The 17,571-nt window shown below is 37.6% G+C and overlaps 1 protein-coding gene across 1 annotated transcript; it reads right to left on the reverse strand.

Annotated features, from left to right (window-relative positions):
• Window positions 1-8,676: 8,676 nt before the first annotated feature.
• Window positions 8,677-17,058, reverse strand: LOC129281432 (muscarinic acetylcholine receptor M2-like). Its single transcript, XM_064113470.1, has 2 exons — window positions 16,168-17,058; window positions 8,677-8,982 (listed from the first exon to the last, which is right to left on the reverse strand). The coding sequence occupies exons 1-2, from the start codon at window positions 17,056-17,058 to the stop codon at window positions 8,677-8,679; spliced, it is 1,197 nt and encodes a 398-aa protein (XP_063969540.1).
• Between the last annotated feature and the right edge of the window lie 513 nt (window positions 17,059-17,571).

Below are 17,571 nucleotides of genomic sequence, written 5' to 3' on the forward strand. Positions count from 1 at the left end.
ATTTTATGTATTTTGTCCTTAAAAGTGAACATTTTGAGCAATATGTTTGTGGTCCTGAACAAGATGCATATGTAACAAATAATAACTGCGAACGTGGTCAGCGCGAGCAAATATTTTTTTTATGCGCTCTGGTCTGATCGAAATGGAAGTGTAATAAGGACTGTTTGCAGTTACCCATTAAGACGATACATATATCAAAAATCAAATAATGCGAGCGCGAAGCGCGAGCTGAAAAAAGTGACATGCCGACCTAAATACTGGACATTCTAAGCACTTTTTGTAATCATGAACAGGATAGGTATATAACTATACAATTGATGCGACCGCGAAGCGCGAGCGGAAACAAAATTGAGATTTCAGACCCCAAAAACGAGACATTCTAAGCACTTTTCTAATCATGAAGAGGGTAGGTATATAGCTATACAATCGATGCGAGCGCGAAGCGCGAGCGAAAATAAAAATGAAATTTCAGACCTAAAAACAGGACATCTTAAGCACTTTTCTAATCATGAAAATGATGGGTAATTGGATATATATTCTAACATTAATAAAGTGAGCGCGAAGCGCGAGCGGAAATAAAATTGAGATTTCAGACCTATAAACGGGACATTCTATTCATGTTTTGTAAATCAAGAAAATGATGGGTAATTGGATATATATTCTTACATTAATAATGTGAGCGCGAAGCGCGAGCAGAACATTTTTGATATTCTGATCTAAAACTCCAGACTGAATGTAATATGGTTTGAACAGATAAAGAAAAATCAGAAGAACATGAGAATAAAGATTTGATTAAAATCCGACAAGGAATATCAAAGTTATTGCATTGTAAAGATTAGCATTATTCCGGTGAAACAGTTTTAAGCATGTTTTCATTAATATTCAATGAGCAAACTGATGATGTCATATCCCCACTTGTTCTTTTGTATTTTATTATATAAAATTAGGTTTATTCAATATTTTCCCTTCAAGAAGCAAATATGTTGAATTGACAACTGATTTAGTCTATTAGATATTCTTTGCTGCAACTTATTTCATTATAAGGGAGACATATCATTCACACTGGTATGAAAAAAATGAAACAATTTTGATTCCATGTAATAACACAAGAAACAGGATAGTGGGGATGTGACATCTTTTATAATTAATTTTAACATAATTTCAGACGTAAAACGCTGAAACGCTGAAAATGTCTTGAAATCGGATGTAAAATAAGAAAGTTATGATGTTCTAAAGTTTTGCTTATTTTCCACATAACAGTTATATGCACAACTCAGTGTCATGCAATTGAGACAGTCGATGATGTCCCTCACTCACTATTTTTTTTAATTGTTTGAATTATACAATATTTCATTTTTTACAGATTTGACAATAAGGGCCAACTTGACTGAACCATGTAGTATTAAAACCGTGCTAATTCCTCAAGTTCGGGAGGGATTAATCTTTGTTTCACTTGACAACTAGGAGAAAATTAGAATATTTCGTATTTCATATAATAAAATACAAAATAAACAGTGAGTGGATGACGTCATCAGTCTCCTCATTTGCATACCGACCAGATTGTGCATATAACTGTTTTGTGAAATTAAGCGAAAATTTAAATGTCATAACTTCCTTATTTTACATCCGACTACGATGAGATTTTTTAGTGTTATGCTTGTTGGAATTTTCTCTTTTAGTCAGACAAACGTTTGGTTGGGGTGGACTTGTCCTTAAATTTATTTTAAAATGCATTCTGTTGAATATCTATAAGACAGTCGAGATAACTTAAGAAATTAAGTGAAAGTAAACACTTTTTTATTCTCGTCGTCTCTTTTACTCATTTTGAAAAATATCATAGAGTAGAAATGAGAAGCGACTATCACAAATCCGTTTTATCATATTACTAGGGGTAGAGGGCTAAATTAAATTTTTGGATTTGATTGGTCTGCATACAGCTTCTTAAAATTGATTTCTAACTCCCAGGATCCAATCATGCACAAATTATAAAAATTCAAACAATGAAATTAAAGAAAGAAAATAATTAATTGGCAAGGATGAAGATTATTTTTCATCTGTAAGTTTTGTATCGCTCCTTGATAACAAAAGGTTTCTTGAACTTTGTTTTTCAGTCAGGGAATGCCGAATGACAAATATCATTATGTTTTAACAAAATTAGATTATGGTCCAGAATTCTGGGGCTTTCATCATAATTCATGATGTAGTTATATTCATGATAAAATTCCCTTTTAAAATCTTACAATTAAAGTGAAGATTTAAATAATGCTAAGCATTTTCTAGTTCTCCTTTGAATCCATTTGCTTTTTGCCGCATTTATTGTTTTAAAGAATAAAAATTGCTGAACAATATCTTTATTTAGCTCTTTCCTTTCCGCTTTTATTTTTTATGGATTATTGAATTAAAATGGACGCCCTTTACAAACTGCTTTTCCAGGCTATACAGTTATCTGGTTTTCTAAATGATTTTGAAATGTTTTTTATCTAGATAATACGCTACCATTCTACAATTCATTGTGCCCTTGAATTATACATATTGTTTTTAAATTTTCAGTTTTATGATTCGCTGCCAAGATTCGACCATGAACTTACCTCTTTGTTCTATCTTAAAAATTGCCTTTTATAAAAGCCGAGGAGGATAATTGAATAAGATGGATTCAAGATAAAGCCATTCTTTCCTATATTTCTAGGCAAGTAAGAAAACACTGATTGGATTAGAATTCGAAGTTACGAAACAACGGCACGACTTTAAGCTCGAAGCAAAGATTGTTGTTTTCACTTTTCATGTTTATTATTACTAATTTTTTTTTTTTTGGGGGGGGGGGGCTGGGTTCTGGAATGTATATTGAGAGATGAAAAAGCTCAAGCGTCAACTGTTCAAGATTTGTGATTTTTTTTTCATTTATTAAGATTATAAGAAAGGCTGCTATTACTCAAGAATTTATTTTGCTTATATAGCATGTATAGTTTGTCACTGCATTTGTTTTTTCATTACTTTGTCTTATCCTTACATTGTATTTATGTCTAAATTTTGCAATTACTCTGCTATAAATTTGTCACATTGCAATGTACTTTAATGTCATACTACGATCGTGTTTATGTATTGTAAATTTATTTTGACTTTACTATAAATGCAGAAACTCCTGCCAAAAAAATACTTCACTTTTCGAAATCTAAGAATCACTCGTTTGGATTTAGCAGGATATGTGAAAATCGTCACCAACCTTACGATTATCATGAACATGACAAAGGCAAATATGAAGCCTATGATTCTGTGACTGCTTGAAGGGTGTTACAAGGGCTTGATTTTGGCAACACTGTTGAGTAGTAAATGACGGGGCTCGATGTCATAAAAATATATATAAATATACAGTTTTTTTCTGACTGAATTTAATTCCTAACAAAATATGCATTGAGTACAACACTACTAAGTCAATATTATAAATACAATTAGCATCCGGACTCCTTTGCATAAAAGTTACAAACTTTGTAATTCAATGATATCTTTCATGTAATCCTTGATTCTGATTGGCTGATAAGCATTGCTACCATGGTAGTTACCATTGGATGGCAAAGTTACCATACCAGTAACTTCAATGCAACGGAACACTGAAATGCCTAACATGCCTAGTTGGCATTGTTCACTGCACAAGTCATGCAGACAAGGGGGAAACTGTTGAAACTGCTCTTCAGTCGATACCAGCATTACTAGCGTGGATGACAGAAGATGTTAAGCCCCAGTCACATATAGACCCCGGACCACCCCGGACCACCCCGGATCTGATCCGGGGTGGTCCGGGGAGAGATCCGTGTTGGCGCCTTGGGCATCCTTGGAGGTCCGGGGTGGTCCGTGTTGGTCCTTGAACGTCCGGGAGGCCAACACGGCAGTTTTTGACTGTCAAAAACATCCGGCGTCATCCGTGGACTGCCGGGTTGGCAAAGCCATCCGGGATGGTCCGTGTAGCTGCCGTGTAGGTCCGTGTGGCTGCCGTGTAGGTCCGTGTAGCTGCCGTGTAAGTCCGTGTGGCTGTCTGGAGTATCCTTGGCAGTCCGTGTTCTTTTTTCCCATCAAATCTTTACAACGCTATTTACTTTATGAACTTTTCAGTAGTTGTTAAACAGTTGACACAAACATGCTCAATTTATTTATGATTAAATGGATGATTAAATGATTCATGATATTTTCTTACGCTTTGGATATTGGCCCCAACCTAATATTTGTAAACTTAGTGCATGTATGAATATTTTTTTTTCTAATATTTACCCCAACTTTGTCTGTTATTATTATTTCACATTTCATTTTTTTTTAATATGTTATATGTATATAATTTATGTAATGTACCTGTTACATCGAAATTGTACATTAAGTGTTATACTACTGCCCTGCATCGACAGTTATGCGTCATGACCTGGGCCTATCTTAATTTGTATTATGTTTTCTATTGACTTTGTAAATTTCTTTCCTTTAAAGTGATATCAAATCAAATCGAAATTAAATTTGTCGTTCAAGATTTAAAGTACTTAACAACTACTTTTAAAACAGTAAACTGTGTTGTATAAAAAAAAAACAGCGTTTTTACTGGTTAAGGAAGTTTTGAGTTTTGATATATTTTTTAAAAACAACATAATATAATGTTGCGACAAGGATGATAAAAAAAAAATAAATAAATAAATAAAAAATTAAATAAATAAATATCAGCTCATTATTATGAACAGATTTTCATTTGCCGTGCTGGTCAATATAGCTGCCGTGTTGGTCCTTGAGCTGACGTGTTGGTCCGTGTAGCTGACGTGTTGGTCCGTGTAGCTGACGTGATGGTCCGTGTTGCTGACGCGTTGGTCCGTGTTGGTCCTTGTAGCTGACGTGTTGGTCCGTGTTGCTGACGTGTTGGTCCGTGTAGCTGACGTGATGGTCCGTGTTGCTGACGTGTTGGTCCGTGTTGCTGACGTGTTGGTCCGTGTAGCTGACGTGTAGGTCCGTGTTGCTGACGTGTCGGTCCGTGTTGACGACGTGCTCTGCCGGCATGGTCCGTGTAGATCCGTGTGAAGCTGCCGTGTTGATGCCGTCTTTACAGTCATCCGGGGCAAAGCTATCCCGGACCTCCCCGGATCATGCCGGCATTGCCGTGTTGATCCGTGAGGATCCGTGTCTATATGTGACTGGGGCTTAATGATTGTGCGACGGAACAAGCGCTTGGAGGCCACGACAATTAAGGGTTGGTACGCAAGTCACGCAACGTAGCAGAGTGGGTCAATGAAACTGTTTGCAAACTCGTTAAAGGACAAGTCCACCCCAACAAAATGTTGATTTGAATAAAAAGAGAAAAATTCAACGAGCATAACACTAAAAATTTCATCAAAATCGGATGTGTAATAAGAAAGTTATGACATTTTAAAGTTTCGTTTAATTTCAATAGTTATATGCACATCCTGGTCGGTATGCAAATGAGGGAACTGATGACATCACTCACTCACTTTTTCTTTTGTATTTTATTATTTGAAATATGAAATATTCTACTTTTCTCCTCATTGTCCTGTGAAACAAAGTTTTATTTCTCACTGAACTTGTGGAGTTACCATTGCTTAACATTATATGGTTCAGTCAAGTTGGTCCTTATTGTCAAATCTGTAGAAATTGAAATATTGTATTATTCAAACAATAAAAACAAAAGAAATAGTGAGTGGGGGGGGGGGACACCATCGATTCTCTCATATGCATGTGACTAAATTGTGCATATAACTATTTTGTGAAAAATAAACGAAATTTCAAAATGTCATAACTTTCTTATTTTACATCCGATTTTGATGAAATTTTCAGCATTATGCTTGTCTGAATTTTCTCTGTTGATTCAAAACAACTTTTTTCTGAGGTGGACTTGACCTTTAAGAACTGCTTCTGAGGCGAAATCAGCAATACCGTTGCGGATGGAGGAACATACCGGTTAAACGAGACATTGATTGTGATGGTAGGCTACATAGCAGAATTTGTTCAGGAAACTATTGGCAAACCTTAGCAAGTTGAAGAACTGTTCATATGGCAAGATCAGCAGTACTGGCGTGGATTGTAGAACATGTTGATGGTGGTCTGCCGAAATAGATGTTGGGAGGCCTGTTGAAGAACTGTTCGTATGGCAAGATCAGCAGTACTGGCGCGGATTACAGAACATGTTAAGGATGGTCTGTCAAAATAGAGGTTGAGAGGCCACATAGCAGAGTGGGTTCAGGAAACTATCGGCAAACGTTATAGCAAGTTGAAGAACTGCTCGTAGGGCAAGATCAGCAGTACTGCCGCGGATGGCAAAACTTGTTGACGATGGTCTGCCGAAAGAGAGGTTGGGATGCCACTGACATAGCAGAGTGGGTTCAGGAAACTGTTGGCTTATTTACCTTAGCAAGTTGAATAACTGCTCGTATGGCAAGATCAGCAGGTTGGGAGGCAACGTAGCAGAATGGGTTCAGGAAACTGTTTGCGTACCTTATTAGCAAGTTCTTAATGTTGAAGAACTGAAAGGCAAGATCGGCAGTACTGGTGCAGATTGCAAACCATGTTGATGATGGCCTGTCGAAAGAGAGGTTGTGATGCCACTGACATAGCAGAGTGGGTTCAGGAAACTGTTGGCTTATTTACCTTAGCAAGTTGAATAACTGCTCGTATGGCAAGATCAGCAGTACTGACGCGGATGGCAAAACTGGTTGACGATGGTCTGCCGAAACAGAGGTTGGGAGGCAACGTAGCAGAATGGGTTCAGGAGTTCTTAATGTTGAAGAACTGGAGGGCAAGATCAGCAGTACTGGCGCGGTTTGCAGAACATGTTAATGATGGTCTGCCGAAACAGAGGTTGAGATGCCACATAGCAGAGTGGGTTCAGGAAACTGTTTGCGTACCTTATTCATGTTATTGGCAAGTTCTTAATGTTGAAATCTAAAGGGCAAGATCAGCAGTACTGACGCAGATTACAGAACATGTTAATGATGGTCTGCCGAAACTGAGGTTGAGAGGCCACATAGAAGAGTGAGTTCAGGAAACTGTTTGCGTACCTTATTAGCAAGTTATTAATGTTGAAGAACTGAAAGGCAAGATCGGCAGTACTGGTGCAGATTGCAAACCATGTTGATGATGGTCTGTCGAAAGAGAGGTTGGGATGCCACTGACATAGCAGAGTGGGTTCAGGAAACTGTTGGCTTATTTACCTTAGCAAGTTGAATAACTGCTCGTATGGCAAGATCAGCAGTACTGACGCGGATGGCAAAACTGGTTGACGATGGTCTGCCGAAACAGAGGTTGGGAGGCAACGTAGCAGAATGGGTTCAGGAGTTCTTAATGTTGAAGAACTGGAGGGCAAGATCAGCAGTACTGGCGCGGTTTGCAGAACATGTTAATGATGGTCTGCCGAAACAGAGGTTGAGATGCCACATAGCAGAGTGGGTTCAGGAAACTGTTTGCGTACCTTATTCATGTTATTGGCAAGTTCTTAATGTTGAAATCTAAAGGGCAAGATCAGCAGTACTGACGCAGATTACAGAACATGTTAATGATGGTCTGCCGAAACTGAGGTTGAGAGGCCACATAGAAGAGTGGGTTCAGGAAACTGTTTGCGTACCTTATTAGCAAGTTATTAATGTTGAAGAACTGAAAGGCAAGATCAGCAGTACTGCCGCGGATGGCAAAACTTATTGACGATGGTCTGCCGAAACAGAGGTTGGGAGGCAACGTAGCAGAATGGGTTCAGGAAACTGTTTGCGTACCTTATTAGCAAGTTCTTAATGTTGAAAAACTGAGAGGCAAGATCGGCAGTACTGGCGCGGTTTGCAGAACATGTTAATGATGATCTGCCGAAACAGAGGTTGAGATGCCACATAGCAGAGTGGGTTCAGGAAACTGTTTGCGTACCTTATTCATGTTATTGGCAAGTTCTTAATGTTGAAAACTAAAGGGCAAGATCAGCAGTACTGACGCAGATTGCAGAACATGTTAATGATGGTCTGCCGAAACAGAGGTTGAGAGGCCACATAGCAGAGTGGGTTCAGGGAACTGTTTGCGTACCTTATTCATGTTATTGGAAAGTTCTTAATGTTGAAGAACTAAAGGGCAAGATCAGCAGTACTGACGCGGATAGCAAAACATGTTGAGGATGGTCTGCCGAAACAGAGGTTGGGAGGTAACGTAGCAGAATGGGTTCAGGAAACGAGGAAACTGTTTGCGTACCATATTAATATTATTGGCAAGTTCTTAACATTGAAGAAATGAAAGGCAAGATCAGCAGTACTGACGCGGATTGCAGAACATGTTGATGATGGTCTGCCGACTCTGCCGAAACAGAGGTTTAGAGGCCACATAGCAGAGTGGGTCCAAGAAACTGTCGGCAAACCTTAAAGCAAGTCGAAGAACTGCTCGTATCGTATGGCAAGATCAGCAGTACTGGCGCGGATTACAGAACATGTTAAGGATGGTCTGTCGAAACAGAGATTGAGAGGCCACGTAGCAGAATGGGTTCAGGAGTTCTTAATGTTGAAGAACTGAAGGGCAAGATCAGCATTACTGACGCGGTTTGCAGAACATGTTAATGATGGTCTGCCGACTCCGCCGAAACAGAGGTTTAGAGGCCACATATCAGAGTGGGTTCAGAAAACTGTTGGCTTATTTACCTTAGCAAGTCGAAGAACTGCTCGTATGGCAAGATCAGCAGTACTGGCGCGGATTACAGAACATGTTAATGATGGTCTGTCGAAACAGAGGTTGGGAGGCCACATAGCAGAGTGGGTTCAGGAAACTGTTGGCGTACCTAAGCCAGTTGAAGAATTGCCTTAGAGCCCTTGGTAGGATTGGCGTAAGGATCAACCTGGGATCGATGGCGAACAATAAGTAGATGATATTGTTGGGTAACCAGGCGATGATGAAAGAGATGACGATGTAGGAAAGAGTTCGAGTGGCTTTCTGCATTTCGTTGGACGACTCTCGCTTGTGGTTGCGTCCCTTATCGTTCGCCTGCAGACAATGATAATGGGAAAATAATTAACCCGAATAATACATGAAAGAAAAATGCCCCTAAGATATGACGATGATGATGAAATTATAATCTAATAACCGAATGATAAAAACGAAATGATAATGGTTGACATTGTATATGGTAATGTCTTGAATAGGCCTTGGAAAATTTAGAAGAAAGCATACCCAAACGGTATATGAATATAACCACTTTCACCACCTTTAATGAACAACAACTTCACGACAAAGAACACTCATTTCATACAATTTATAATTTTTCATTACTATTTAGCCAAACGTTTTTACATTAATACTTCACTGTGGTGGATGTGCCCCATTTGCCTCGCCCTTGATATGTTTGAAGTAAGGATGTACAAAAATTCTTTTGGGGATGGCAATGTTTTCAAAATAAAAAAAGCAAATTTTGACGTCAGGGGCGGATCCAGGATTTTCTAAAAGGGGGGGGGCACATTTTCCCAGGAAAAATTTGACAAGCAAAACAAATGGTTTTCAACTAAAAATTAAGGACATTTCGTCCACGAAAATATTTGATAAGCGAAAAAAATATTCACTTTCAAAGGGGGGGGGGGGGCACACATATGTTTTAACGGCATTTTTACATTAAAAATTTGAATTGTGCCTTTCAAGGGGGACACGGGCCGGCTGTGCCCCCCACACCCGCCTGGATCTGCCAGTGTTGGACGTTTTGTAGTAGTTACCTTTTCCTCATTGCTTATCATTGTTTTTGATGTTCGGCGATAATCATATTATGCCCTTTCTTCCTTCACTGTCCTTTCTTGAAGTGAGAACCCAAGCGTGGTTTTATTTATTTATTCATTTATTTATAGTGATAATATTCTTTATATCCATCCATTCATTCATTATTTCATTGGGGGATCTTAGAAAAAAATTTATGCAAAATAAAATCGGTTGACTTGTGATTGTGTCCCCATTCTTAAATCCTGGATCCACCCCTTTCTTACACATTTTTGTCCTATAATGTGAATGTGTACGTAAAGGCGACCGCACACCTTACGATTGGTCTGCGACTCGATTTCAGAATAAAATGTAGTAGAATTTGATGCTAACATTGAGACTTGGAATATCTTACTGTGTAATGTTCTAAATCATCATACGAATACCTATGTTTAAATATGTGACTATGCTATCATCCTTCTTAGAATAAAAGCGAATTTACTATCTAGTCGTAATGACGTCATAGCAGTCGTACGATTGGCTACGATTTGAAACTAATTTGGCCTTTACTCCGAAATAAAGGCTTGCAATCTTTCAAAGTTGTTATATTATAGTATTCTTTCAGTTAATTTAAACCTCAAATAAAATGATATGTTCCATTCACGTTTTCAGAAAATGAGCAAAATACGATTTGTTCCAAAATCGGATCGCGAACAGTCGTAAGGTGTGCGGTGGCCTTAAGCGCTAGAGTAGCTAGTTTAGGCGCCATTTACCGTGTTTACACGCTGCATAAAAAAAAAGCCGATTCTGCATCGGCTTTTGGTTCTGAACCAAAAGCCGATCACATGTAAACACGGTAATTGAACATGATTCAGTCGTTTCCTCGTCGGCCTGATTACTTAATGTACATTTAATCACCGGTTACCTTGCGATAAATCGTTATTGAGATTTAAATTGGCTTAATCTAGTTTTCTTTTGATAGGGAGGTTGTGTTTGGAAAAAAATATCGAAAAAATCCTACCATGATTTATTTATATAAATTTATTCATGCATTGAAAATCACATTTTCTTCAAATTTACATTTTCCTTTTGTTGCCTCAATGTGTAGAGAAAACTATTTACTATGTTGAGAATGGAGTTGAGTTGAATAAACATGATACATGAGCAAACTGAACTGAAGCATGTGTAAAGCAATATAAGGTTTAATAATGTGAATTATACTTAAGCGTTACAAGTAAGTGATTGTTCATCCCAAATTTGCGAAGAAAATATGAAGAAATTTATCCCGATTATTTTCAGCCCTTTTCTGTTGAAATAAAACCAGATCTAAGCAAAATAATTAAAAAACTAGGTTTCTGTCTAATTTTCATATATCTGGTTTCGTTTAAAAAAAATGCCTGCGTTATGTTCATTTTATTTTGCTTATTATTTATTGAATCAGCAAGATTGATGGACTTGGCCTTTAAGGACTTAATGTACTTACAAGACAGCAATATGCATATACATATATACATAGTTTCTCAAAAGGTAGGGGTTTCTACTTGGGGCTTTCCCTCAAATCCCGACCTTTAGAATAATATCGTGTTCAATTTTTCCGTTTTGAATTATTGATTATGCCGTCACTTTGTTTCCACATGACATCAATTTTAACTTAAATCATCACTTTTTGGGAATAATTAAAGACACCATGCCCCTAATCCTGTGAAAGGTCGGTTGATCGGATAATTTTTAACCCGGATTTTGCAAATATCAACTTCAAGAAAAAAAAACGAAAATCCGACCACAACACTCTTGGATGACCAACTTTAGGTGATACGCAAGCGAGCCATTAAATCCGTTTAAATTGGGAGGAAGGCCTGTTCTTTGGGGCTCTTTGCATGAATTATTGACGCACTGGTATGGTCACATCGGCGACAGAGACTCCATGCCGATCAAAATCTATAACGTATTTCAAATGACATACCATCGATCGGTTTGGAGTCGGTTTTGTTGGTGTGACAGTTTCATCGTATCGGAAGCATCTAAGCAGTGTAGTCTGGCTTACAGACCTCAAATTTCATCAAACATTTCGAGAGAGATGAAGTTTAGGCTATTCATTTTGAAAAAGAGGGGATATACAACATAAAAACAGAATACAAAGGTTCTGATCAGACTCAGGAAATCATCTCGCAATTTTACCTTGTGTTATTTTGTCTTTTCTTAAATGTTCCTCAAATTATATGCTTTTTATTTTTTGTATTTTTGTTCTGAACAGAATATTAGCAGATGCCAATGATGTACTAATTCTATTCAATTCACCATTGTAAAAATATGAGGATAGAAAAGTGATAAACCCCGTTTCAAAATACGATTGTGTTATCGAAGTGCATTTGTGAAACATGTGTATATGCAAAATCCAATCGATTTTCGCAATAAATGAGAAGATTCAAAATGATGAATGTGCAATAATAAAAGATACAATCAATTAGACTCGAGAAAAATAAGTCATCAGGCCGAACAAGCACATTCATAGCTATAAAAATGTGTAAACAAATAAAGAAAATTTATTGATGCATTTATTTGTTTGTTTTCTTTACCCAGTATAGCCAGTTCAGTGATTAAAACACAATTCTCAACCAGGGCTACACATAGCAGAAACATAATAATACTGTACATATGTGATATCGACATTATTACATTTCAATACAATTACAATATAAGAGTGAATGATTATGAGTAAGTGAAAGAGAACCAGTAATGGTTTCAGCAGAAATCAAGGAAAAATTACAGGTTACGTACGTTTTATAATTATAAACTTCTATTTTATTGAGTGAAAGTACAAAGGGAATTTGAAAATCGATATATATTTTTTAAAAATAAATGATAAAAAATAATAATATATTTGGACCTATCTCTCACTCACACCGAGTTAACTATGTTAACCCTACACTACAATTCTAAAATTCAGGAAGCCCTCCAGAACGTTGGAACGTATGCACTCGAAAATAATTTTAAAATATGACTATGAGTATCAAAATGATTGATTATCAAATATCGATTCTCCATCAGGGGTTAAGTGTACTCTATTTAATATGATGAAGAAATTTCCCCTCCCAATGTAGGCTAATAAAATGATTGTATTATCAATTTATAGAATCAAGGTCTTATCAGATCATTTTGGGGGTATACTAATGCATGACCGCGGATTTAGGGTCCAATCTATGATTATCAGATTAAAAAAGGACAGAAAATGTCGTTTATTTTCATTATGATGCAAACTTCTAATACACCCCACTTATTCTATATTGTTTTGTCACGCATGCATTTTAATTTTCTTTACATTTTTATCACCTCTGTTATTTTAAGCAATTTTCATACATTTTTAAATGTACTGCACAGTAAAAACGCTGTTTAAGATTTTATACAACGCTGTTTACTATATGAACCTTACAGTATTTGTTTAACCGTTTAAACAATCATGTTTAATTTATTGAAAATTAGATATTGAAAATTAAACTTTGTTGCTTAAGATTTAAACACTTGTTTAAACTGTTTAATCAATTACTGTAAGGTTCATATAGTAAACAGCGTTGTATAATATTTTTTACTGTGTGTATATTGTATTTTGCCAAGCCCGCTTTATATCACAATGTATCATTTTATCTAGTAATGTGCTTAATTATATAATGGTGTATTTAATGTCACTACATGTATATTTTGCAAGAAGATCATCAGTAAACAGGCATGACAGGTGAATAAAAAAAAAACTGGAAAAAATCTGAACACTGAATGAACTTCAAGTCTCGCTATATCAGTTTAACAACGCAGAACAATTCAGTCTCAACTGAAATTACATGTCGCAACGGTAAGCCTATATATATTTTGGAAAAATGATTATATCGGCATTCCTGATCATATTTTCAATTATTTTCACCCAGTGGAGTTCATTATTGATTAAAACGCCTCCAGGTTTCAATGACATATAAATTAACACGTACTACAGGTGATAATGAGTTGATCATACTGGTGAAATCCAATTTAAACCGAATTCATCTGGTCATTGTCGAAATATTATGTAAAAGTATATTCTTTATGTGGATGTGTGTTTGGAGAATTTCATAACATCCACCGGGTCCCTCTAGCGTATATGATTTCTGAAGGATAAATGGGTTCCCATTTTCTTTACCAGATTTTTTTTGTCCAGTGATAGAGTCGATTGGCAGACTTGTTCTTTAACCTGAGTTTTCGATTTTTGTGGTACAAAATTTTATTTACCATGTCCCTGGGGTGTAAGTTTTCCTGATGAAAAGGGTTTGTGAATTAGCTTTTAAGTTTTCAAATTCATTAACTCCATGGACTGATGGGAATTAACTGTCCATTATCTACGCACTTTAATACTGTCTTACTCTTCCCATCTCTCTCTCCCTCCCCCTCCATCTCTTTCCCAATTCCTGTTATCCCCCTCTCTCTATCTGTCCCTTTGTCTCTCGCTGTCTCTCGCTGTCTCTCTCCCACTGTCTCCCCCTCTTTCTCCACCTCTCTCTTTCTCCCCCCTCTCTTTTCTCCATCTCTTTTTTTTCTATCTCCCTCTCGCCCCACCTCTCCCTCTTTTCATCATTCTCTTGTATATATCTCTCCCCCTCTCTGTCTATCCTTTCCCGACTTTCTTTCACCCCCATCTCCTATCTATCCTTTATCACTACCTCTCCTCTTTCTCTCCTCCCCTCTCTCTCCCTCTCTGCTCTCCCATCTCTCTGGTATAGTATTTCCTTCAAATTCTCTCTAAATCATGGCCATCTTTTATTCTACGCAAAGCTCTTTAAAAGTGCACCGAGCGTCATGTGATAACCATGCTAATGCACAATGTTAAAAAGTAGGCAATGATCATACTCTCCCCTATTTCAGCCAAGCCCTATTCTTCACATTCAAAAGTACGTTGACACCCTCATTTTCCTCGCCCATGCTCTGTACGAGCATGAATAAAGATTTAAATAAAAAAAAAGCATCTTAATGGTACTGAGGGTTACTACGATTGAGAGTGTAAGATTCACACTTTAACATTGTCATATCATACCCCTTTCATAAACCCAATTATGCGGCTAATAGCAGCATAATTTGGTCGTAAAATCGGAGGAGGACCAGAGTTATCCGCATTATTTTGATGCTGCAATTATCCGCATAATAGCGGCATCGGGACCAGATTTTGACTTTATGAACGCATTTCAAAGCAATGCGGATAATTGCCATGGTGCGGTCACAATGTCACCCTTTTCCAACACAACCGCATCGGAGGGGGTGTGTGCGGTTGCCATGACGATTATCCGCCTTTTTCAGGACGGGCGCTCGTAAAAATAGTGCGGATTATTTTCGGAGTTTGTGAACGCAATTTTTATTGAATTATCCGCATTACTCTTAGGCGGCTAATTGGAGGATGGGTTTATGAAAGGGGTATCAATCAATCAATCAATCAATCAGTCAGTCAATAAATCAATCAATCAATCAATCAATCAATCAATCAACCTTCATCAGTATTAGATTCAGACATTCGTAAATGGATTTAAAAACATATTTGATGTATGGTATATTGTTGAATAAAGGCAAAGCATGTTTTGCCAAAATTAATGTGTGACTGTATGGTATTATCAAAACAAAACGAAACAAACATAAAATCTCAATATCTTAGTTATTATAATGTATAGGTTTGAGAAATGCAGTTCTATCAAGTCCGAAAGATAAATTCGGAGAAGTCGTGTTTATATTTTTTTTTCAAACGGTCTAATCATGCTAATGTATACCGACCCAAGGTATTGTGATGACGATACTGAAGGCATACGAAATTAATGTAATAATCAACGAAATGACCCAGATTGGCTTGCGCTAACTAACAACTGATTTATTCAATGCAAATATTAAAACAAATCTATTATGTGAAAAAATGTACATGGCTTATATTATATTCATAATGCTATATGAGCATTTACATATTTGATTATCATAATTTATTCGTATTTTTTACCACCATTTTATTTCTGACAACCTTTTGTTTCTTCTTTTGACAACAATTTTGGTCAATGAAATTATAAAGGAATCAATTCTGCGCCATCCTCCGTCCCTCTCCCTTATTCTCCATCATTGGTGATATATGCCAACATCGGCAATTTTACGGATATAAAGTTATTTTAAGTAATATAAATTCCTTTCTATTTCTATGGCTAGGAGATGTAGACAATCCTAAATTAGATCATGACAATTAATCAATATTTTCGACAATGTGAAAAGATATGAATGGGTTTGCGTGGGTTTGAATACTTCAAAATTAATTAAGGAACAGCATTAAAAATTTGGATATACATGTGTCCTTTGTGGATATCTTTGATGAAAATAAAAGTTAATTGATGTTGGACAATGAAGAGAGTCTGACATGTCTTGTCACATTCAGATTATATATTCAGAATAAAAATACAAAAAGGGAGTCGTTTGTATAGTACAACATGATAAAATCAAGCAGACACTCACCTTTCCGATCCTGCTACCTGCTTGGCCAGTGGTCTTGACTTCAGGAGCCGCGATAGGATTCGTCTTCATCTCTATCACATCATCAGATGTGAGTTCACTAACGATGGTTGCATTGCTGGTAGAAAGACCGTCAGCACCAATGCTTCCTTCAGGGTTGTCAAACTGCTTCTTGACACTCTTACCGCCGATCGTCTCCTTGATCTTGAGAAAGATCCGTAGATAGAGCACGGAGATGATCACGAGAGGGATGAAGAATGATATGATATTCTGGGTGATGTTCCCGATGGTCGATCGTGAGAACGCGCCGACGCAGTGCCGGCCGGCGTCGTGGTCGACGGCGTAGTCCCATCCGGTGGTGAAGGGCATCCAGAACCCGTAGGAGATCAACCAAGTGAGCGCGTTCAGCTTCATCGCCTTGGCCTTGCTGCGGGTCATAAAGTGATTAATAGGATCGTAAGTCGCACGATGTCGGTCGATGCAAATGATGACGACGCCGACCACGGAAACGGAAAAGTTCGCATTCCGGAGACCGATGTATATTCTGCAGATCGTTTGGTTAAAAGGGAAATAACCAATGAATGTATGAGTGACACCGATGATTTGCAATAACCCAACGAACAGGTCGGCGATAGTTAGATTGATGATGAAATAGTTGTTGTAAGTCCGGAGGCGCTTTTCGATGACGAATGCAACCAGGCTGACGAAGTTCGCCACGATGATGAGGATGACGAGTGTTGTCCCTAGGATGAGGCCCTGGTAGTCCGGAGGCCTCGTCGTTCTCGGTCCGCCGGCGACGATCTCGGTTGCCGCTGTGGTCGTATTTTCGACATCGATGTCGATTAAAAGAGTTGTTTGTGCTTCGGTGAAAGCAGAAAGATTGGCCATGCTTCAAAGACTGCACCTCTTGAGAATGATTGAATTCAATATCGAACTCGGCTGATTTAAGCATCGAAATGGCAGGCATACTCGTACTTTAACACATTTTGCTCGTTCTGACGTCGAACTGAAAGTTCCACGAAGCGAGTGCGCTCTTGGTCAACCTTTGCCGAATGTCATGCACAAGCGAGGGAAGAGGACACCTCCGATTGGATTCAGATTCATCTGAATATGAATTAGTGGGTGTGGTTTGTTGCTTAAGATTTTTTTTGCTTTAAAAAAATGACATGAAATAAATAACAAGGTAATTGAACTGACCACAACAACTTATGTAAAAGTGACGTCTTCGTTTTAGGGTAATATATTGTTTGCGTTATATTAATTTTATCGCAAAGATATTAGTTCTGAGGGTTCAAAAAGTAACAGTGGTCACTTTGGCTTCTTTTTGCAGGCCTACCATTGAAAATATGTACAGAATTAGGAGCGTTACAAGCAAACCCAAATCCGAACAAAATTTAGGCA

This window comes from Lytechinus pictus, chromosome 18 (genome assembly GCF_037042905.1).
Source record: "Lytechinus pictus isolate F3 Inbred chromosome 18, Lp3.0, whole genome shotgun sequence".
In the NCBI taxonomy this organism is placed as follows: domain Eukaryota; kingdom Metazoa; phylum Echinodermata; class Echinoidea; order Temnopleuroida; family Toxopneustidae; genus Lytechinus; species Lytechinus pictus.

Coding starts and splice junctions, on each gene's coding strand:
- LOC129281432 (XM_064113470.1), bottom strand. CDS start 17,058: ATGGCCAATCTTTCTGCTTTCACCGAAGCACAAACAACTCTTTTAATC. Junction 8,983..16,167: donor GCAGGATCGGAAAGGTGAGT/GTCTGCTTGATT, acceptor CATTGTCTGCAG/GCGAACGATAAGGGACGCAA.